This window comes from Vulpes lagopus, chromosome 2 (assembly GCF_018345385.1).
Source record: "Vulpes lagopus strain Blue_001 chromosome 2, ASM1834538v1, whole genome shotgun sequence".
Classification (NCBI taxonomy): Eukaryota; Metazoa; Chordata; class Mammalia; order Carnivora; family Canidae; genus Vulpes; species Vulpes lagopus.
This window is the reverse complement of record NC_054825.1, coordinates 125642422-125666860: the sequence shown is the minus strand read 5'-3', so window position 1 is coordinate 125666860 and position 24439 is coordinate 125642422. Positions and strand designations below refer to the sequence as shown.

At 37.4% G+C, this 24439-nt stretch overlaps 1 protein-coding gene across 1 annotated transcript; it reads left to right on the top strand.

Annotated features, from left to right (window-relative positions):
* The first annotated feature begins 2830 nt into the window (after positions 1 to 2830).
* Positions 2831 to 12834, top strand: TMEM244 (transmembrane protein 244). Its single transcript, XM_041733021.1, has 5 exons — positions 2831 to 2953; positions 3024 to 3143; positions 4681 to 4836; positions 5741 to 5829; positions 8193 to 12834. The coding sequence occupies exons 1-5, from the start codon at positions 2831 to 2833 to the stop codon at positions 8434 to 8436; spliced, it is 732 nt and encodes a 243-aa protein (XP_041588955.1). The 3' UTR covers positions 8437 to 12834.
* Positions 12835 to 24439: the final 11605 nt, after the last annotated feature.

Here is a 24439-nt window from a genome sequence, read left to right as displayed (position 1 = left end):
TGAGAAACACTGCTAGACTGAGTTTCTGTGCTGGGGACCACATCCAATTCCCTCTGCATTGCCACTCAGCCCAGTGACTATTTGTCAAGTGAAAAAATGGATGAATGAATCCTGATGATTGTGGGGCCATCGGAGGATATCCAGCAGGGGAATGTCATGGTCTGATTGCCGTTTAGAAAGTTACTTTTGCAAGCTGTGCAGAGTATAAATTATAGGAAGAAGCTATAGAGGCAACTGTATTTGCTTATAGGAAAATTATTATTTGAAAACCTAAATATATATTATTCAGGTAGAAAAAATGGTAATTATTTTTAAAAATGATGCCTTGCTTTTCAAAAATATTTCTTTTTAAATGTATAATTCTATTTACATATTTATATATAGTGTTGTGTAGATTTGGGGAGAAAGTAGACATACACATGTAAAATTTGTCAATAAATATGTATCCCCATAAATTATGATTTCATTTTTTAAAAAGTAGTTCAAATGTCTTAGATTTATTAGTATTTGTGTGTTTTCTAAGGATGTATGACATCCCCTGTTGAAATTACAGAAGTAAAATTTGATAGGAAGTTAATATATTCAAAAATTATTTAAATTTTAATATTAACATAGAAATAAAAATAGTTTTATGTTTGAGTATATATTACTATAGGGACTATATATTGTATATCTTATTTTGGATTGAGTTGAAATAAAGCAATCATCTAGAAAATTTCAGCTAGGGCCTCTTAGTGCTCAAATTAAAGGAAAAACAGATATTAAAATATAGAAAAAAGAGTAAAGCAATTCCAAAGACACATGGCCCTGAAGAAAATTTTAAGTCTGCAGAAGCACCAATATTGTTCCCTATTACAGATCCATCTTCCATCAGCAGATTCTTAACACGACAGTTGGGAAGAAATTCAACCAACTTAAATGTGGGCATAGTAGTTGGACCTTCAACTCAGGCAGAGCATTCACATGTTCTCTTGACCTCTAAAGAATCTTCTCTACAAATTAGTTTTTCCATATTGATTCCACCACTTGGAAGACAGTTAGTTGCCTACCTCGTAGCAGGCCCCACTCCCCTTTTTCCTTCCTTGCTAATAATTGCTAACAATTTTCATTTTATTACAGTAGTAGGTGCCCTTTTCTGGGAGCAAAGTCCCAATGTTCTTTCTAGACCTATCCTGGTAGATCCCTTTACTCTCTGCAATTGTTCAGGAAGTGAGCACAGGACTCAAGTGGTGGTCAATGAGACATAATGGGACATCTGATGGCAGTTTCTAAGAAAGACTTTTATTCTCTCACAAAAGAAAGAGAGCCATGAGAAGGTCTCATCTTTTTGCTTTTTCCCTTAAAAAGGATTGTGTCAGCCATCATGACACGATAGAGCTATCCATGTCTTAAAGAAAGATTAAAGTGTGAAGGGTACAAACTTGCAGGGTGTAGTAAGTCCTAGAGATCGAATGCACGGGATAGAGAATATAGACAACAATATTATGTTATAATCATCAAACTTGCTGACAGACTAGATCTTAATTGTTCCAGCCACAAAAAAGAAATGATCATTATGAGACAGGCCAAAGCGCTAACTATCATTACCAGGGCACTCATATTACAGCATATGAATGTAGCAAATCAACATGTTGTGGCCCTTAAATTTATACAATATTATATGTCAAATATATTTCACCTGAAAATAAGGGTGGGGGATTAGGCAGCAAGGAGTGGGAGATACTGAAGGACAAAGGAGGGTTGAGAACGATGGGCAGAGGCAGAAGAGATTTGCCAATGGGGAGTCTACAGGCAAAGAGTAGGAGGGGCTAGGGATGGCATTGGTGTGGACAGGGCAGGGGGACAGATCCTGAAGGTGCTAGAACCCTTTAGTCCTGATTTCCTATAGTTCTCTTATGCCAGACCATCCACCTATTTTTAGATACTTGAAAGAAATAAGCTCTTGGTAGAGCTGTAAACTTGGCCCACTCAGCCAAACAGTGGTGATGTGCTCTCTGCTGACTCTGTTCTCTTGTATCCAGTGGAGGCTCCTCTTCCCAGGCCAATTAAAAGATGTGTTAGATTTGGCGGATTGGTCATTTAGAGAAAATGAACATTGCTCAAGTGTTGAGGTGTTGACCAAACAAAAAGACTTTTAAAAAGATAAAAAGGGAAAAGAATAAACTGGAAAATTTCCATGTGAAATGCTGACATCTTTACTATATTCATAAGAATATATTTCAAAAGATTAATAGTGAGGTTCAGACATTTTCGATTGTTTATTGGCTTTTTAAATGTTTATTCATGTGAACTGCCTATTTATATACTTTGTCCATTTTTCTCTTGGTTTGTTTGTCTTTTTTTATTTGTATGTGTTTATGTATTGTGGATATCAATCCTCTGCTCATAATATATATTGCAAATATTTTCTCCCATTTTATTTCTTGGCATTTAAGCCCTTAATCCATTTCAAGTTTATTTTGGTGTCTGGTACAAGACTGGAATCTAATGGGATTTTTCTGTCTAGAAGTTAGACAATTTTCACAACACTGTTTATTGAGTAATCCATCTGGTCCCCATTAATCTGCAGTGCTTCCTTCAAGTCTCAAATGCGGTAGAGGCCATTTTAGGACTGTCTGTTGTGTTTTCACCAATTGCTCTGTAAATTCTTGCACACAGGTTTAATTATTACCGTGTTACTGTGTACTTTTGTGTTCATACTTCTCAAAATTTCTCAGCTGTTCTCATATTTTGACTATCATGATGGATGAGATTGAAGATCATTTTGTCAAATTAAACTATAAGTGTTAGCATGTAGGACGTGTGTTGTAGGAGAAGGAAGGTAAGTGACATGGATTTTCATACTGCACCAATCCTGGTGCAGATGCGGACTACGCCAGCCTTTCCAGTCAGAAAAACTTTCACCGTGGACTTTGAAGTCCTTCCCGCCCCGTGGGTCTCCAAGAAAAACAAAGTTAGCCAACACTATCTAGGGGTCATCCATCGTCTTTTGTTTGTCAGACTCCTTACCAACAACCATGTGAAAAAGCCCAGGCTCTTGGAGCTCACGTCTGTGTTCTCTGCAGGTTGTTTTGCAGAATCTTCTTATATGTGTCATCCTCTTCCACACTGTGTACTACAAGGTCCTGGGCATGTGCTGCATGATGCTCAGGAAAGCTGCCTTCAAACAGAATTTAAAAGCTAAGATTGAATATGAAAGGAGTCTATATTTAGTACTTGGCATGCCTTTATGGAATAGGGGATACAATGTTTTAAAAATGATATATTTCTGCACCTTTTTAAAGGAAAAATAGCAAATGTGCCATCTTCAAAAATGATCAAAGCAACAATCATGAAATGATGTGGGTAGACAGGACCAGACAAGACTGTTACTCTTTCTTCTTTGGAAGATGGTGAAAGAAAGAAAGTGAACCTATTACTCCCTGGGCTGGTATTGAATCAGAGCAGATTTGAATTAGAAGGGAATGTAGAGATAATCTGCATCGGATTTAAATATTTTCTGATACATACTGGAAATCTCTCTTGGACTCAAGTCAGGAGACCTAAATTCTGGCCTAGGTTCTTACTAACTTTTTGGAAAATCTTAACTAAGCCATAGAGCTTCTCTTGTCTTCATTTGTCAAATGGAAGTAATTAATCAAAAGAGGGTTATTATGAGGACAAGGTAAAATGTGTATTTTCAATGATATTGCTATGGCACTGTGAGGCTTTTTTTTGGGGGGGGGGAAATTTTTTTTTGACTTGCCATGGGTGAATTTTGTCTCTACAAATCAAGGTTGCCAATATATTGATTGCTTTGAAATACCTGAATGTAGCTTTACAAATAATTTCTAAGAAGTAGAGTGTTTACATAATTTAATTTTATTGTGCAAGCAAGGAGTTAGGACCCTTTGATTTCAATATGCAAATTAGTAACCAAAAATAATTATACCAACTTTTGCAATGGGAATAATGTTATTCAGCATGCTTGCAGGCAAACCCACTGAGGAAGCATCTGCTGCTCACATACAGTCTCAGCTGTTCCTGGGACGAGAGATGGTGAGGCCATGCCTGGAGCAGGGAAGAGCTAAGAATCTTCAAGGCTCTCTGAGCCTGATTTCAGGGATTTGTAGTTAATGTGAGTCAGAGGAGAGGAATTTTAAGTTCTTGGGCCTTAAAGCTCCAGGAGGCAGCTAACTGATTGACCAGCTGCACACAACTACAACAGGCACAGTAGAGGGTGTATATTTATAGACTCCGATTTTACAACAGGAAGAGATCTCAGAGATTAACCTTTTCAATTTACAGAAGAGACACTAAAGTTCCACTCCAAATGGAACGGACTTACCCAAATTCACAGTTTCACAACACCATTGGGTTAGAGCCTGGGTCTTGTGGATTTCCATGCCTAGGCTCTTGCCACAGAATTAGGTTAAGTTCTCCTCCCATATTTAATAGAAAAGACTTTCAAGATTACAGCAGAGACCTAAAATACAATGAAACCCACTAGGTGGACTTAACTGGACAAATAAGACAATGTGGATAAAAAGATTATTTGGCTGCCATGCAAGTCAGCCAGCTCCTAAATGTGCCACAATGTGGGTAAAACTAATAACTTATGTGAAGAGCAATATTCAAAGCCTTGATATGCGAAGTTAGGAGGAACTGCGGCCCCCGGAGAAAACTATTTTCATTTGTAACATCTTCAGGGCATGTGAGTTGGATGTCCTGGCACCATTGGATTTCAAAACAAATCCCTTATGGCTCAACACAAATTTAAAGGTAATTGGTTTTAATTTCCAATCTTTGTCAATTAGTGAATTAAATGCGTCAAAAAACAAAATAGTTTTTGTTTTATAAAAATTTGTAAGATATCAGGCCTTCCACTCAGCCATCTGTATCTTATATCTGACTTCAAAAATTAATGTGGAAAAATGCCATCACAAATTTTAAAGTAGCTATTCCTAAAAGGTGGGATAGGATGGAATAGTGGAATAAACAAATAGAATTATTATAGGAATTTTTATTTGATGATCTTGTAGGCAAATATTTTGCACATTAAACATCTTTCAAGGAAGAGAAAGAAGACTGATTTAATATGTTGATGTAGAGAAATGCTCATGAGATATGGCATGGAAAATAAGGACGACAATAGTGTTTGTGTAGTGTAATTATTCATTTTTGTAGAACAGAGTAAAATACATGGTGTCAGTGGTAAGAAATCTGGAGAATTATGCAACAAACTGTTATCTCCCAGCTGGGATGACAGAGGACTTTCATTTTCTGCTTTGTACATTTCTGCTTAGTTTGATTTTTCTTTCCAAAATAGGGGTGGGGGGGAACACATTGCGAAGGAAAAGTGGTATGTGAGAGTATACTAAGGAAAAATGTATCTTTTTTAAATTCATTATTTCAGTTGAAAAAATAATTATTAATTGATATCTACTACATTCATAAGCCTCATATGTGTTAATAATAACAGCTACTTGCATTGAATACATGTCAAACATACTTGTTTTGGGGGGGATTCATGGTTTGTCCCATCTTTAGAAAAATGAGATTCTAATGTTATTTCCATTATAAAATAATACACATAAATTAATGAAAGCTTATAAAATACCTACAAGTAGAAAGGAGAAAAAGAAGAAATTCAATCATAAACTTACTTTCTAAATATAATTATTCATAACAGTCTGTTAAATTTCATCCTACTTTTTTTTTTTAATGAATTGTGGATTTTTTAAGCATTACGATTCTTTAGAAAACCACTGGACATGTTTTTTTTGGAACAAATATGCAGATCTACAAAAATTGCCTGAAGACAAAGAAACCAGATTTTGAATATGACTTGTACAGGAGGCTTGGTCAGTTAGAATTACTGACTTCGAATTAAAAAGCTTTAGAACAACGTCCTCGAATGGGTGACCTTGTTTGGTGCTTTTATCGATTCAATTTTGAATAGACGAAGAATATGTTAGGAAAAAGACTCTCATTCTAATGAGACGCAAGAGGCCTAACACTCTACACTAACTTTCTCTTTATGTGCTTCCCTATTGAATGTAGAATTAACTTATTTTCTATCAAAACTGTCCACAATTGATAAGGAAATAGTCACAGTTAAGAGTTAAGTAAGGGCTGTGTATGTCGGGTTTTTTTTGGAAGGGGATTTAAAACTCAACTGTTACTATTTAATTCTTGCCTTTGGGTTAGTCAATGAAAGATAGGAATGACACAGCTTATTGGAAAGGCTGTGTTTTTACATAGCAGAGATTAGTAAAGATCCCCAGGATGCCTGGCACAGTTTATATCATTCTCTCCTCTCACAAAACACTAACATTTATACAAAGATATCAATAAAACCTTAGCCTATTAGATCTTTAATTCTGGGCTTGGGGAGATAACTGCCCTAACTCCTCAAAGTTGTTACTTTGAGAATTTAGACTTTAATCTCAGAGATAAAGTGGGAGAGTAATCTCAGAGCCTGGGGCATGGAGTTAGGGTCAAGTTTCTCATCTGTTTCAATGATTTTGTCACCCAGGGGAGTAGGTTTAGCAAGGACACTGGAAAGTTTAAGTCTAGTTAAAACATTTTGATTACTAATATCTTTCCTTTGCATAGCAGAGAATAGGTTACAAATTGCTTTCATTTTAAATTAAAATCCTCCTAACAATTTTTTGAGGTGGAAAAGATAGCACTCCATTTCCTAATTAAAGAGAAACAGACTGACCCAGACGTTAAAATTGTACTCAAGGTTTTATACCTCCTAAGCTAAAAAGCAAGACTATCACATTGGTATCCTGATTTTAAATTTTGTATTACTTTTTAAAAATCATGCTTTCTTTCATATTATAAACAAAGCATAAGCCTTTTTTGTAAATCAATATATGCAAATATAGCTTGTTCAAGACTAAAATCAATGTCTCCAAGTAGCTGCAAGTTAACCTATAAAATCTATAAATGCTGATAAAAGAGGCCTCTCCATTTCCCTCTAATAATCTGGAGGCTGCGTGAGCCACTGATAGAGGTAGAAGTGGAAACGTGCTGGGAAGAGGTGCTGTCAATATGATCCATCAATGTACTTCCTTCCTCAGCCTAGATTTTAGGGAACAGGACATGCTGAACTAAAAAATTTATTCCCGTATAATAGAAAAGGAGTCGGTATGAATTCTCCCCTCAACTTTTTGAAACCTGTTAAGTGAAATTAAATATAATTGAGGAGAAATCAGTGTAAGGCCTTTCAAAAGGGTGGCACTTGGGACTTGCTCACTTGGCTAGTGCCTCGCTCACCACAAAACAATCGCTGGCTTGCTGGTTAATAAATTACTTCTGCACAAGGGATATAACGTGATTATTTTACCTTTTGCTTTGAAAAATGGAGAGTTTGCCCATCTAGATTCATTGATTCCTGAATTATTAGAACATCTCAATCATTTGCTGCATTTTTGTTTTAAAAAAAGGTGATTTTTACTGAAAATGACATCATTATAAAGGGACCTTGATGGTAGGTCACATATATTTGTCACATATGTTTGATGGATCTCTCCTTCGAAAGCACTATAGTCTTAAATATCCATATCAAAGACAAGGCGCAAAAGGTTGACCCTTCACATGTTCAAGGCTCTTAGAGATTTGTGGTCCTGACCTGTAAATAACTAGCTCTTTATATGTGTTCAGGGAGACGACTCTGAGACAATCGGGTGGTTTAGAAGAGTGCCTCCATCCACACAAGTCATTCATGAGGCTTCCTTTGATCCAGGGTCCCTGGTTATGTGTCCCCGAGGACTATGGGAACTGCCACTTCATTACAAAGATGCGAAGGAACTCATTTCCAAGAAAGGCAGTGATTGGTACCAAAAGAATGTCATAAGTCAATGAACTCTTACATTTCTTTTTTTTCATTTTTGAAAACTCAGACCTGTATTTCTCATTAGTTTTTAATATATCTTAATTGGACAGCTGCAGTCGAACTATAGATCAATGTGTATTGATTACATGGTAACCTTTCTTCATTGTATTTACCTTTAAAGTGATGAGTACAAAGAACGTGAAACAAATTATTTTCTAAAAGTCAAGGGATTATTAAGAGGCAGAATATGTTAAAAAGCTCTTACCCAAATTTGAGGACTGTTAAGAGATGGAATATTTTGAAAATTCTTACCAAAATTTCCTCGCAGAGTAAGTTGTAATGGTTCTGTTAACTAACCGTGTTTCAGAACTGTTAGTTTCTCTAGTTCCAAAAATTATAGTCTTCATTCTATTTGCAGTTCTTCTAGTCTCAACGCAGGTCACCTACTTTGCGGATTGCTTTTCGTTCTGGTTGTAGAAGAACGGGTCTGGGATTATGCTATTTCAGTAACTATTTTTCATGCTGTCATCACTTCGGCTGGTAAGCAAAATAAACAAGAAAATATATTAGATCTGAATTTGTACCTAGATCGCTTCACAATAAATAAATAAATAAATAAATAAATAAATAAATAAATAAATCGCTTCACAAGAGTAAAATTTTTGCTATACGCATATTGTCCTCTGATGGCTTAATATTAAAAACTGATGGTGCCATGCTAGTTCTCCACCCCTCCCCTCCCTTCTCCTCCCCCACTAAGTCCTTCTAGCACTTCCTGGGAGAGGTTTCCATTGGCTGCATCTTCTGATTCAAAACTGCACTGAAATGTAGATGTTTCCTATTCTCCTCTCAAGTTTAACTTGTCATCGGCTTGTACAGGGTTTGCCTCCATTCGGAATACTCTTCTCCCAAAACCCTTCCTTGAGGAAGAAATTGACCAAAGCCTGGGAGTGGGGACCTAAGGAAACCCACACTGTCAGGCGTGCAAACTTCCCAATGATAGTTATTTTACCAAGAATACTACTTTCTGAAACTAAGGGGTTTTATTTCTACCTGTGATCTTTGGAGTCAAAAGAAAATGGATTCAAATTCCAATCCTACCTCTTTATGAGGTGTATAGTCCTTAAGGGAAGTCACAATACCGTTCACATTAGTTGCCTCCTCTATGGAGCGGGGACACCTAGGACATTTCAAGGAGGGTGAGAAATTGTCTGAAATAGTGTCTGAGCATATAATAATTACTCAGTAAATGAGTTCATCCATTTTTTTCATCCATCCATTCAAAATTTACTCTTCTTTTTTTTATTGAAATTCAATTAGCCAGCATAAAGTACATTCTTAATTTCTGATGGACTGTTGAGTAATTCATCACTTGAGTGTAACACCCAGTGCTCACGACATCATGTGCTTCTATTGTAACTTCTCTCCCTTTCTATTTTCCATTAAAAAAAAAAAAAGGATACAAGTCAAAGGATGGGTGGTAATCAACCACAAGTTATAATTCAAAGTTATTATTATTTATTAGCAACTTAACTCACTCATTTTTTTCAGTGCTGTGATCTATTAATGGCTTCATCATTCTCCAACTTAAGAGTACACAATTTCCAAATGAGTGGTTACGTCCTAGCATCACCATTATCAGAGAATGCTGGTATATCAATCCCCTTGACGCCAGACCCACACCTTCCCTTCGTAGCTTTCAGAACCACTAAGCCCCATTATCTCAAGTTCTTTATCTTACTTTAAGGCTTACGTTTACGTGGAAGACAGCCATGGGATATTTGCCAAAGGGTTCTGGGGCATAGGGTAGCTCAGTCTTCAAGGTTGAGATGGGCCATAGGTTCCAGACCCAGAAAAGTTACAAGGCAATTGTCTAACACATGGCACATCAAAAATACTTAAGAAACACAGTTGAATAGAATTGAGTGCAGAATGAAATTGCTTAGAACTCCAGAGAAAGTCAGGTATGGAGGCTCCAGGATGACCTTAGGACTACCTGTGGTACCTAGCACTCGATCCACTCTGTGAGCTGACCCAAGAACCTGACAATCCATATCGTCTTTTCTAGAAGAGGAGTTTCAGGTGTCTGATTTAATAAGTGACTTTTTAAACTATGATCTCAAGTACAGCTTAGGGGCTACTTGATTTCATGAATGTGAATAAAATTTCCCGTCATACGGATGTGATCTGACCAAACAGAAGTGTTTCTTCATGTGTAAAAAATAATGCATATTTGAAAAATGAACAACACCTTTTTTTTTTCTTTTTCAGTTATGTTGGAATTCCCTTTGACATCACATTGGTGGGCTGCTTTAGGTATATACATGCGGTACCCATATATATTGTACACATAGGTGTAGGTATGGTATTCAATATAAATATTCATATATAAAGTGGAGGCATCAAAATATTTTTATGTAGGGCAGGTAATTGGACTAGAAGAGAGCTCAGTTTCATCATTCTCGAATTACATGGGAATAAACATCGAATATATATTTGTGACATACTCTTTCTGTTCTCTTTCAACATGAGTGGCATCCCTCCTTTTATAGTAGCACTGTGTCATTTCATTTATTTTTTCCTTCTCACAAATGGGAACAACCTAATTTGTCAATTATACATCTGGTAAGAAAATTGACGAAGTTCCAGTGGACCTTTCTAAAGCATTTTCTCTAGCTTAAGCCAGGTGTGGACCACAAATATTTTTGCATTTCCCCTTTTCAGTAAATTTGGCAATGGTTTTTATCTAGGTACTGTCAGGCGTAATGATAAGAAATGGAAATGCAGCATTTTACCACACTATTGTCCCCAAAGCCAAGTTATCTGTTTATAGTATCAATATAATTTACATTACCCATTTGCTCCCTTCACTACACTGTAATTTTCCACTCCCCCTACATATCTGTACATCTTACTGTATACACTTCTGTAATATTGTTTGGTTACCACAGGAAACACATGCAGAAGGTACTGATGTTTTATTTCACATGAGGCTTTCAAAAATGCACATTTTTAAATGAATCAGAAAGAAGATACCGGAAAGACATGCTATCAGTATACGTAGAAATGATCTTTTCTCTCTATGAAAAACAAGAACTTATCTCCTGGATTTTCTTCACAAAACCACAAGATTTACTAAGCCCTAGGCAATTCCATCACATGCCACCTGGATGACAGGGAGAGTCGCTGTTGGCAAACTGGAATGGCCAGCCGCAATTTGCTAAAATAGCTGGGTCGCGCTTTCAGTTTTAAGAACTGGGGTTGGATTAACGCAGGGAACGATGGCCAAATGATGTCTGAGGTCAACTTCTGTGATTTTCTTTGAGTTAAAAATTAGAAATTAGAAGAACAGTGGCTAATCATCTTGGAAACTCTACCTTGGGGTTTCCCCCTGGCTGCGTGTCTTGGGTGAAGACGTCGTGCAGTCCTGCCAAGCCTCTGGTCCACGGAGGGCTCTTACCTCAGGGACCTTCCAATGGGAGTTATACTGTTACTGCCGTACGAGGAGGAGCAGATTTATGAGAGCCCTGCTAGGCTGGATTAATATTTTAAAACAAACAAGAATCATTGGGCCAATGAAGTCAGAACTAGAGGCATCCTCAACTAACCAAATAGCTCAGGTAGGTAGACTTGTGTTTTCAAAGTCTTTTCTATACTAAAAAATAGTTTCCAAGGTAGAGGAGAGCCTATCTTCCTTTTATAATTCGAGAGAAAATACCTTAAATAGCAGCAACACAAACAAATGGCAGGTCTGAGGAGCTAACAGAATTGAGAATTGTAAAATCCTTGGCATGTGCTTTGACTTCATTGCCTTTGAATTTCTGAGTTTTAAGGGCTCCTTACTATTAATTTGACAGAACCACGCATCTATTCCCTGAAGGAAGTTTTGAATTTCAACAATTTATCAGCACAGAGTATATACCTACTGTCTCTTAGCTGAATCTATAAACTGCCCTATTTCAAATGCTATGTCAGTTTCAGGAACATTATTTTAGTCATGACAATTGTTCTTATTCATAATCTCACCAATGAATTATTCATTATTGGTAGTTAACCAAAACTTCCCTTTCATTACTTGCAGGATCCAGCTTAATTTCAAAGATATGTGGAGGCCAGGCTTTCACATGCTGTTTGTTCAAAGACCACTTTATCTATCCAGATCTGGATGGGTTTTAATGAAACAGCTGAATTAATTTGCCTCAGACTTCCTATATTTTATATACATTGTGTCAGAGCTAAATTGTATTTTTTTGTTCACACCTATATTCAAAGTTGAATTTATTCTAGATACTTTATAAAAAAGGAGAAAGAGATGTTAATGGAAAGCAGAAGGATCCAAGTAAGGTATTCATGAGCAAAATGTTGCCAACTCATAAAATGCATGTTTGCCAAAGTGTGTTCCACAGAACTCTAGTTCTGGAGTATTTTAATGGTACCACGCAAGGCAAGAAAGTTGCATGTTTAAGTATATTTGTGGATTCCTGGGTTTATGTAAAACAGACGCGTCTTTTAGGACTTCTCAGAATCTTTCACGTGCTTTTGGGAACAAGGCATCTCTAAGCAGTGGTATAGATCATGCACCATTTCTCAGGTGTATTTGACCCAGAGACACAGTTTAGAAAATGCTGATGTGTCATGTGGAAAGTGTAGCATAGAAGAGAGTGGAGTTAAAACCATTACAAGTCTCTATAAGCAGAATTAGATTCTATTACTGTCTGCAGTATTTGTTTCTGAGGTAGCACATTTCTTATAAAATTATTGCCTTAAAAAAAAAAAGCTAGTGTCTGCTTCTTTGCTTAGACTATGTTCTTCGAACATAGTGCTTCTCAAAATTTAGTATGCGTTTGAATCACCTGGAAATCTTGTTGCAATGTAGATTTTGGTTTCCAAGGGCTGGGATGGAGCCTAAAATTCTGCATATCTTTTTTTCTTTTTTAAGATTTATTTATTTTAGAAAGAGAGCACAGGGCGAGGGGCAGAGGAAAAAGGAGAGAATCCTCAAGCCGACTCTACGCTAAGCATGGAGCCTGGTAAGGGGCTGGATCCCAGGATCCTGAGGTCATGACCTGAGCCCAAAGCAAGAGCTGGCGCTTAACCAGCTGAGCCACCCAGGTGCCCCTAAAATTCTGTATATCTAACAATTCCTAGAAAATGCCTGTGCTGCTTGTCCATGGACCACAGTTTGAGTAATAAGGTCTAAGGGGTTAGGACCAGATTTTTTTTAAGGTTACGTATCTCTCTACTGCCAGGCTTATGTTTATTCAATAAATGTTTGTTGAATTAGATTAAAATTGAGGCCAGTTACACTTACATAATTGTCTTAAATATTTACCACTTTTAAATATAGTTAAGATATCTTTTGATATAAAAAAAGTGTATACCATGGTTACAACTAAAATCTAAATATAGGGAAAAAGACAGGAAAGTAACATACACCACTTCCCCTCCACCCATATAGTCCCACACACAAACATTTTGGGAAGCAATTAGACACTAAATTAAACCAGCTATAGAATTTCTTCCTGGATGACTCTTTTTTGCTCTAAAAATCTATTGCTTTTGGGGCGCCTGGCTGGCTTATTCGGTGGAGTATGCGACTCTTCATCTTGGGGTGGTGGGTTCGAGCCCCACGTTGGGTGTTGGGTGTAGGGGTTACTTAAAATAAAATCTTAAAAAAAAAAAATCTCTGTCTTCCATAATGACTTGCATCCAAGGACCAAGAAATGTCATGCTAATTATATGTATTCCAGAACCTTCCAAAAATATTTTATGTTGATCAATTACTGGTTAGGTAATTCAAACTCCTCATGCACTGGTAAATATGAAAATATGATACTTTCTTCCTGGCTTCTTTCTCACACTTACTTATTTCAACAAACTTCTGCCTTCCATATATCATTTTCCATCTTCCCATTACTTTCCTCCAAAATAGTTGTGGAAGTAGCAAAATCAGTAACTCATCTAAATCAGTCCAAGAATTGCAAATTCCAATTATTAATAAAGACTTCCTTTCATCTTTAAAGGAAGGCAGCATAGGATAGCTGTGAACAGGTCAGCATTATGATCTTTAATTCCCTAATTAAAATCTCACTGACAGCAGACAGAAAAGAGTGTCTTCTTAGATACATAACAAAACTCAATCCTGCTCTATGAAAAATACAAATATGAAACAAGCCGTGAATCACTGGTGAGAAAGTCTGCCCCTATAGAAGAAAAACATGGAAGAAATTTACAGAAACATTAAAACTGCCTAAATAAGTTTGATAATTAAAAAAAGATTTGGTTGATTAAGTACTTTTTAATATATTGAGAATTAAGTTACACTAGTAAATTAGAATAACAATCTCTCCAGACTCAGAAGACCATAATATCTTGTCATTCTGTAGTGTAGCTTAATTAGCATGTTTATTTCTAGGATTAGGAATCCATCTGCTCAGGTAATTACTATTGTGTGAATCCTTCTCTTTATTTTTTTTTCTTTCTTGATCACAAATATAATCTGTGATTTTCTTCCCTTATTAAAATGATTATCGTTATTGATTTGATGATACCACTTGATGCAAAAATTAAAAATACAACTAGAGTGCATATTTTAGCTTAAATATATTATATATCAGACATATCAACTAAATATTCACTTTAGCTGTTATTGCCTTGAACTGTATATAAACTCAAAGACCAAGAGTCATGCCCACTTAACATGCTTCTCCAGTGTCCCTCACAGAATCATAAGAAGATGGAATCCTACCCAGTATTTTGATGCAGATTTTTCAAGCAGGACTGAAATTATTTACATAATTTTTAAAAAGGTAATACTTTTTTTTACTGTAAATATCCTTTAAAGTTATCATATCATTGTGGTATAATGTAAATCAATTTGCATATTCCTTTAGTAACATTTTACTTAAAATAATTATTTCCCAAATGAATAAACAATATCTTTACTTTTGCTGACAATGATTCCCCCCCAAAAAAATATATATGAACTATTTTCATAGCTCTAGTGTAAAGACTAGACTCCTAGCTAAAATTTAATGGGCTTTGTTAAGCCAATGTAACCCAGTAGCTGAATTGATCGTTTCAAAAGCTGTTTGGATTATTCTATAGTAATGTAGGGATTATTCTATAGTAATACCAACAGGGCCACCTGAGTGTCTGTCTCAGTTGGTTAAGCATCTGAATCTTTCTTTTTTTTTTTTTTAAGCATCTGAATCTTGATTTCAGTTCAGGCCATGATTTCAGGGTCATTATCTCAGGGTTGTGAGATCAAGTCCCATGTTGGGCTCTGCACTGGTGGAGCCTGCTTAAGATTCTCTCCCTCCTTCTGCCCTTCCTCTTCTGTCCCCTTCTCCCTCCCTAAAAGTAAGTAAGTAAGCAAATAAAAATAAACAAACAAAGAAACAAACAAATAAATAAGTTCATTTATTTATAAGAAATGCGAACATGTATACTATGGAACAGAGAATTTTGTGACAAACACCCTAAGGAAAAACAAAGGCATTTCCTAAAGTGGTTGCTCCATAAACGTCAGAAACTTGAATTGCTACGTAAATAAATCTGTAACAAGAGCATCTACAGATATGGCTGTGGCAAAAATCTCAGAAAAGAGAGGAAATACAATTTGGTTCATGTGAAGATAATGTAATTCTTCTATAGAAATTTTCTACCGCAGGTAAAAGCTTCATAAAAGATGTAAAAACTTGAGAATGTTTCACATTTTTAATAGAGGACAATAAAGTTACAACTTTTCCAAGTATTAAGCTTTTCTTACCTTAGCGGTTTCTTTTAGATTTTCTTTTATTCTATATAAATGTTCTGGTAGTTCAGTAACAAGAGGACCAAAGCATCTTTAAAAACAGTCAATTACCAACTGACTCTCTTCTTGATGAAGAATATTCAACTCTCTCCCATATGACCAATAACTCAAACAGGAAGAAATTAAAAATATTACCCCAATAATTACTTTAAGCAAAACCTGCACAAAATATCAGTTTGTTGATCTAGGCGGTATCACACTTATTTAAAACTGAGCTCATATCTCTTACTATTCCTGTATATCTCTTATACATTAACGCTCCTAGAAGTTATCACAATAATATATTATTCATTGTTCAAAATAGAGTAATATAAAAGGTTTGAAGAAGAAAATAAAGATGATTCATAATCTTGATCCAACATTTGTGTTTGTGTGTGTGCAATATAAGTGAATAAAAGCTTACATAGCCACTTCTTTTTTTAAAAATGTTATTTTTTTATTTGAGAGAGAGAGAAAGAGCACATGAGTGGGGCGGCATGCAGAGGGAGAGGGAGAAGCAGGCTCCCCCCTGAGCAGGGAGCCCGGTGCACCTTAATCCCAGGACCTCGGGGTCATGACCAGAGTTGAAGGCAGACACTTAACCCACTGAGCCACCCGGGTGTCCCGATAGCCATTTCTTTATTATTGATGCTTACATTCTTTATCATTCTTTCTCAGGTTAAGAAAATAGGTATCCCTTCAGTTGTATTCACAGATATTTCTTTAAATTGGGTCACTAGAAATAAAATTATTAGGTCATATGTCATGAATGTCTTTGATTTACAGAAAAATATTTCCAGGTTGCCTTTCAGAAAGTTTGAACCTATTTATTCTCCTGCCAGAAGACAGAGACTCCCTATTTTATAATACTCCTCCAACACAAAAAAAAAAATTATCATTTTTACACTATAAATGTGTGTCTATTAAAATGTTATTTTGGGGATCCATGCATGGCTCGGCGGTCTAGGGCCTGCCTTCAGCCCAGGGCGTGATCCCGGAGACCCAGGATCGAGTCCCACGTCGGGCTCCCTGCATGGAGCCTGCTTCTCCATCTGCCTGTGTCTCTGCCTCTCTCTGTGTCTCTCATGAATAAATAAATAAAATATTTTTAAAAAATAAAAAATAATAAAATGCTATTTTTACAATGCATATCAATGCTTCAGTTACAAAAATGATTTCTGTAATTGAGACCTAAATTAAGATGGTCAGAAAGGCAATTCTAACTTAAAGGAATTTAATTTTATTCTACTTCTGGAGGAGCCTTTAACAACAAATATAGATCAAATGCCTACTCTGTACAGGACACTGATTACCCAGCCATCTATCCTCTATCCTTTCATTTAACCAGCCAACAAATATTTTGCCAGGTTCTCGGACTCTCATGCTTGGCACTGGAAATGATCAAACGCAGCAGAGGCAAAGCAACATACTTAGTCCTTGTTAGATCTTTAACTGTTGTTGGGTAGATGATAGGACATAAAAGGAGAAGAGATTTAAGCTCGATGATGGCAGGGGTATGGTTTGCTCAATGTCCTACAGCCAGCTCCTGGAAGAATGTTTGGGACGTATCAGACGTATCATGTGCCCATAAATGTTTGTAAATGAGGGGAAAAACCAAGTTCATTTTTCCTTGTTCAGTTGGCGACCATCCATAAATTTGTTGCATGTTGGAGGCCTCTGGGAACATGTCAAACACTGGCCCATCTGGGGCATGGGGCGGGGTTGGTCGTTGTGCTGATCCCGCCAACGGAAAAGACATGCACAGATTGCCCTTGGAGAAAGAGGATCCCCCGTAGCAAGGGGATAAAATGGTTAAGTTGAACATAATTGGACACATTACACCTTCCCCATACTCGTGTTAGAGCAGATGCAGAAAAACAACATTTTCAACTCCCAAGGTATCCATGAGTAATGTGTACTTTATAGGAGATTTTTCGGGGGGAGGAAATGGGGAAGAGTGCTGTATCACACCCACCACAGCACACCTACTGGGCTCCTCGTTGCACACCTCTGCTCTCCTCCTCTCTGTGACCAGTGACCAGGTCTCTCTTTTCTTCCTCTCCTCCCCCCCACTGGCCTCTAAAAATGCCTTCTACATTCTGAGCCGGCAAGTTCCAACCACAGCTCACGTGTATCAGTGTTCAAAGTAAAATCCTTATTGTTACTTGAAAAACAACCATTCCTTTGTTTTCCTGACATGTTCCTAAACGTTATCACCCTAAATGATCCCAAATGACTTTGCAAACTTGTCACCACATCAGAAGACATCTAATCTCTTCTCGGGGCCAAATTTCGCTGCTGGAAAGGACACACTCTATGTATGTTTTAGAGTAGACAACAACTTCCTGCAGTGACAAACGATTCCATTTTCATGTTCTATGAACGTTTCTAGATCGGTGTCGTCCTGTACCGTAGCCACTAGCTACCTGTGGCTCCTGAGCTCTCAAACATTCCTACCACGATTTAGGAACTGAATTTTTTATTCAATTTGAATTATTTATATTTAAACTAGTGGCTTCTGTACCAGACGATGTAGGTCTAGGGCTCTCCTTCCCATCTACAAGGTGGAAATAGTGTCATCTGCAGACATTATAAGTCCCGATCAGGCTGACCTTTTTTTTTGTTTTAAGATTTATTTATCTACTTGAGAGAGAGAACGTGTGCACAAGTGAGAGGAGGGACAGAGGGAGAGGGGAAGTAGGCTTCTCAATGAGTGTGGAGCCCACGTGGGACTGATCTCAGGACGCGGAGACCCTGACCCGAGCCAGCCTCCAGAGTCATGCTTACCCGGCCGAGCCTCCCAGGGGCCCCAATCAAGTTGAGTTGTAAGTCTTAAGCTGTTGTGAAGGGTAGAAAGATCCATTCACTAAAGAAATAGTAGAGGTCAAGGACAAGGTTCCCTCCACAGTCATGGCTAGATCTGATGCCCCAGGTCTCCAATAATCGACTGTTCCATGGGACCGGGAAACCAAGAGGATCCCAAAACCCATCAGTTTGCTAGTAACAGACAGAGCTGTGCAATCCGGGCACCCTCTGCTGGGCTCTGGCCTGGCACCAGCACCCCAGCGCCTGGCGGTCCTGGAGCAGCTGGCGGGGAGTCCTTCTCCACCACACACCATACCCCTCAGAGGACTGTAAGAGGAGCAAAGCCTCGGTGTGGAGAGGAATGGAGCCCAGCGCGGTGGCTGGATCCCAGGATGAAGGAAAAGGTGGAGGGAGAACCCAGAGACGCATCCAGGCCAGCCTGCACGAGGCCTGGGTGGACATTGTTCGGGAATATACGATTTAGTGGTGTCTTTATTTTCTTTCGCATAAAAAAAAAATGTAACTTCTCTCTTGGGCCTATGACTGAAATTTAATTTTTTTTTCCTTTCATGAGTGTCTAGTATCAACAATTCTTAAATGTGGACCTCTGCGGGCCATGCATTAAAAAAAAAAAAATCGCAGAAATTTGTAATCTGAAAACTGAGCTCCTCCTTCCCTTCTTTGTAAAGGTGTCTTGATGCTCCCCCGGATACCTAATACCACGGTTTCAGACTGGGAGGAGCACGGTAGTAGTAGAGGACTAGGAACTATCAGCTTCCAGGGGGATTAATAGAACCACACAGGAATTGGAGGAGGGGTCGCCTACCATATTATGTGACTATTTTTACGGTCACAGTGGCTTTCACCACCATGTATCATTCTATATCTTGAATGGTTAGGATTTAAATTAGCTCTGAGAATGATTTAGGTTTCAACTGGTTGTTTCCAGAAGAGACTGTCGAAATGTATCTGATCCCATTGTAATAGCTGCCCTCTTTGTTTTCCCCCAAAATGTTTTATAACATTTTCTTCATTTGCTGCTCTTACAGTGTTTTTAGATGAGGTACTTTCAGTCCTTTATTTGACGCTAAAACATAATTTTAGCAAATTAAGAGTTATATAGGAGCTATCAAGTTGGACTTGCAGTTTCTTTTCTAGCAATCCCAAATAGTCAGCAAGTCTTCTAATGAGTGTGTCTGGGGTACCTGGCTGTAAATTATAGGCATTTCTTTCTAGGAAAGTACTATAATAAGATGACTCAGACGCTTACAGAATGAGGGCTGGCACAAGGCAGAAAAATTAGTATTTGGTGCCTTTTAAAACTTCTGGAAAACACTGAGGTTTTTCTGATTACTGCAGTATGGCACAGCGTGTTAAGCACTGCATACAACATACCGTTGACAGGTGTACTGACGCAGGTACTCGTTTACAGACAGACCCAAGGAGCAAGGTGGGCTTGCTGACCCTTCGGTGAGCATCCTTCCACTGTGGAATTGTCATATTTATTTGATCAGTGAGATGACTGCTGCTCTCCCCTTCTTTATTCCATCCTTCTGTACTATGTTTTTGGGCAAGATTATTCTTTTGCAAGTAGATTAATGCCTGCTTCTGGTCATAGCAAATGCCAGGAAGCTTTGTGCCAGAGCCAGCAGCAGATCTCAGCCACTGTGGAAAATTCCAGTCATAAAGGAGGATTAACACCAAGAACAGAGCTTTGAACATGCTGCCTCTGACAGTGTAGATTGGCAAAGTCAGGGCAAGATTTGACACAAATATAATGGCCTTCCGTATCAACAGCCTCAGCTCACTTAGAACGGGCAGTCATTGTAGGTGTTTCTGTAGGCTCAGGACCTCCTAAAGTCCTTGGCTTGCCTCCCTGTCTCAGTCGCATGAAAGGGAAAAATCTACCTCCTCCCATTCCAATCACCCTAGGTGTCATTTGGGATATCCTCAAGAACCTGAAGTGAGTGAAGAGATTTTCATTTTTAGCAGCCACAGAGTTCCATTAGAACCATTGAAAGAATATAGCAAAGTTGTAAGAAACAAGATAAACATTAAAAAAATCATAGTATCCCCCTGCAAGAGCCAATTAGGAAATATCTCAAATAAAGATCTTATTTAAACTAGGAACAAAATCAGGGTGTCTGGGCAGCTTAGTCGGTTAAGTGTCTGACCCTTGACTTCACTTAGCAGAATGCCCTCTAGTTCCATTCACGTTGTTGCAAATGGCAAGACTTCATTCTTTTTTGGTGGTTGAGTAATAATCCATTGTGTATATATACTACATATTTATCCATTTACCAGTGGATGGACATTTGGGCTTTTTTCCTGTTTTGGTCATAGTGGACATTGTCGCTATGAACATTGGGGTGCAGTGCCCCTCCAAGTCACTATTTTTGTATCCTTTGGATAAATACCTAACAGTGTAATTACTGAGTCATAGGGTAGTTATATTTTTAACTTTTTGAGGAATAACCATACTGTTTTCTAGAGTGGCTGCACCAGTTTGCATTCCCACCAACCGTGTAAGAAGTTTCCCTGTTCTCCACATCCTCTGTTGTTTCCTGAATTGTTCATTGTAGCCATTCTGCCTAGCGTGAGTGATGAGAATTGACCACAATGAGAATTGTGGTTTTGATTTGAATTTCCCTAATGATGAGAGATATTGAGTATTTTTTCATGTGTCTGTTGGCTATTTGTATGTTTTCTTTGGAGAAATGTCTGCTCATGTCTTCTGCCCATTTCTTAACTGGATTTTTTATTTTGGGGGTTTTGAGTTTGATAAGTTCTTTATAGATCTTGGATATTAGCCTTTTATCAGATATGTCATCTGCAAATATCTTCTCCCATTCCATGGGTTGCCTTTTAGTTTTGTTGACTGTTCCCTATGCTGTGCAGAAGCTTTTTATCTTGATGAGGTCCCAATAGTTCATTTTTGCTTTTGTTTTCCTTACCTCTGGAGACATGTCTAGTAAGATAAATAATACAATGTGAAGTTTCTTGCAGTTTATATAAATACAAAAGAATACTATCCTGAATATAGAAAGCATTTGTACATTAAGTAAGAAAATACAAGTAACTCAGGGGCACGTGGGTAACCTTGGTTAAGCATCTGACTCATGAGCTCAGCTCAGGCCAAGTCTTGATCTCAGAATCGTGAGTTCAAGCCCCATACTGGGCTCCACACAGAACATGGAGCCTACTTAAAAAAAAAAGAAAAAGGAAAATACAAGTAATCCAACAACAAAAAAATGACGATATAAACTGGAAGTTAAGAAAAAGTAAAGAAAGTCAATATACCTGTGAAAAGATGGCCAATCATATTAGAAATCAAGAAAAATTAATTTTAGGTAGTTATAACACATAACTTCTTACTAAATGAGTAAACTCCTAAAATAAAACTTTGATGTAATCAAAGTCTATTTTCAATTTTACTTGATGTGGCCAAATGGTACATCAAAGTCAATTTGCACTTCCATTAGCAATACGTAAGAGTGACTGTGCCCCCACATCCTGGCCAACACTTACTCCTCTCCATTTTCCTGTTAATCGTACTCCATGGAGAACGGTGTTGAGAGCCTGCACAAGACATTGCACATGCTTAATTGAAGTTCTTTAATGACTAAATTTATGAGGTTGATGAAAATAGGATTTTTAAAGGGAATACTTGGTGACTGGGCATATGAAGGTAAGTCTCAGATAGCCTATTTCAAAGAGCATTTCTAATGTTGCTTATGAATCTAAAGTTAATAGTGAATGATCAAACTATTATAATAAAAAAGACAATTTGCAGAGGTCTATCATAATTTGAAAACTTACTAATGTTATAAGCTCACTAAAGATTCTAACCCTTAGGAATTTCTGTTCCACATGTAGCTTCAAAATATCACAGCACAAACGAGATAGATTATATATCATACTGTTTAAAATAAACAGGTGAAATTCACCATTGTCATGTGAAGCTCAGTCACCATGATGTGATTCCTTTTTGCTGTGAGGACAAATATGTTGTCTATTGATGTGCTTGGTCCAGTGAAGCCAGGCTTAAACATACTTCGACTTTTACAGGATGTATTTATATAAATGAAATATAATGGTGTATAAAGACTTTGGTAATTTTCCTATCACTTATAAAATCCAAACTGAATCTGTTTTGATAATTTTATGAAAGTTTAAATTAAAATGTTCATTTTTCTTCTTTGTCCTCCTAATTATATAGTGAAAAGGATTGGAGAAGTGGTACAAAGTTTTGGCTTTGTCATTTGGACTAGTCATGTGCATTCATCTTCATGGTTATTAATTGATACTTTTCCTACAAATGAGTTCTCCCAATCACAAAGGAAATTGTCATTTATTGACTTATATGTTTGAAAAGTCTAGAACTGTGCTGTCTTCAGGTGAAGCTTATAATTGTAGCTCAATATTTGATCTATTGTTCTCTATTTTCTAATCTGCTTCCTCATAGGGGCTCCATTCTTGGCAGGTTTCATCTCATGTTTTCCACTGGGTTGTTCCTCTTCCTTGTTAGACACAGTGGGAAAGAGCAAGGATATTTCTTTCTCAGAAATTTCTGGTCTTATTGGCTCACACTGTGTCCTGAGCCCATGACTGTGGCCAGAGCAATGGGATATATTGTTTGGCATAAGACAATCTGAGCTCACCTATGGAGAATAGGGATATTGAAGAGAGTGTCAGCTTCCCTTGAAACCCATGGGTGACTTGACGGGAGTAAAGTACAAGAATGAAAACAGGGTTTTTGTAAATAAGAAGTTTAAACAGCAAATGTGTAGCCTACCTATTAAAGGGAGCTACAGTTTCATTGTAAATATAACATAAACATAAATGAAACAATGAATGGACAATATGATATTATAAAACAATACTACATATTGGTAATAATTGTTTAGTTATAAAATACACAGTAATAGAGGAACAGAGGGAAGTACAAAAAAAACCCAAATATTCTATTGTAGTTTTGTATTATCAGAAAATGCTCCCAAATATTTATCAAATACCCACTCTGTGCCAGGACCTGTGCTAGGTCCTGTCACTCATAAAGTCATTGCCCTCTGTGACCTTAAGATCGAGATAATACTCACCCTACCTCTCACTTAGAATCAAAGAAACTAATATATGTAAAAAGTGTCAGCTATTATATCACTACTGTATATCACAAACTTGGTGAATTTTAGTCATAAGCCTCAATGTCTTTACTTCTGCTCTTTCTTTTTTTAAAATTTTTGTTTACTTATGATAGTCACAGAGAGAGAGAGAGAGGCAGAGACACAGGCAGAGGGAGAAGCAGGCTCCATGCACCGGGAGCCCGACATGGGATTCGATCCCGGGTCTCCAGGATCGCGCCCTGGGCCAAAGGCAGGCACCAAACCGCTGCGCCACCCAGGGATCTCCTCTGCTCTTTCTTTTACCTAGAATATTTACTTCTCAGCTCCACGAAATCCTATTCCTCATTCAAAACTGAACTAAGAGATAATTTCTATGAAACCTTCTTAAGTATCTACCTCTTTCCCAACTGAGGCAGATTCGATCGCCCATTCTACATTACACTTTGTTCTTACCCATGTTATAATAATTAACATATGGCTAGGGATGTGATATTTTGTAAAGCATTTCCAAGTTCATCAAAACAATTTATTTCATAACTCCCTGGAAGGAAATATTATAGCGGATCTCACTTAGTGCTAGAAAGCTCAAAGACACTACCGAACCTTCAGAGATCATGTAGTCTCAGTGCTCCATAGTTACATGTTATAGAGCATTGGAAGTGAAGGAAAACATCCTAATTTTTTTTATGAAGCAAGTATAACATTAACACTTAACCCTGTACTGTCCAGTACAAAAAGAGAAAATTGCAACCCAATATGACTTATGAATATTGATGCACAACATTTTTGCTAGATATTAGCAGAGAGAATCCAAAGCCCTATTTAAAAAATACAACACAATCAAGTAAAATTTGTCTCAGGAATACAGAGTTGTTTCAAAAATAGAAAATT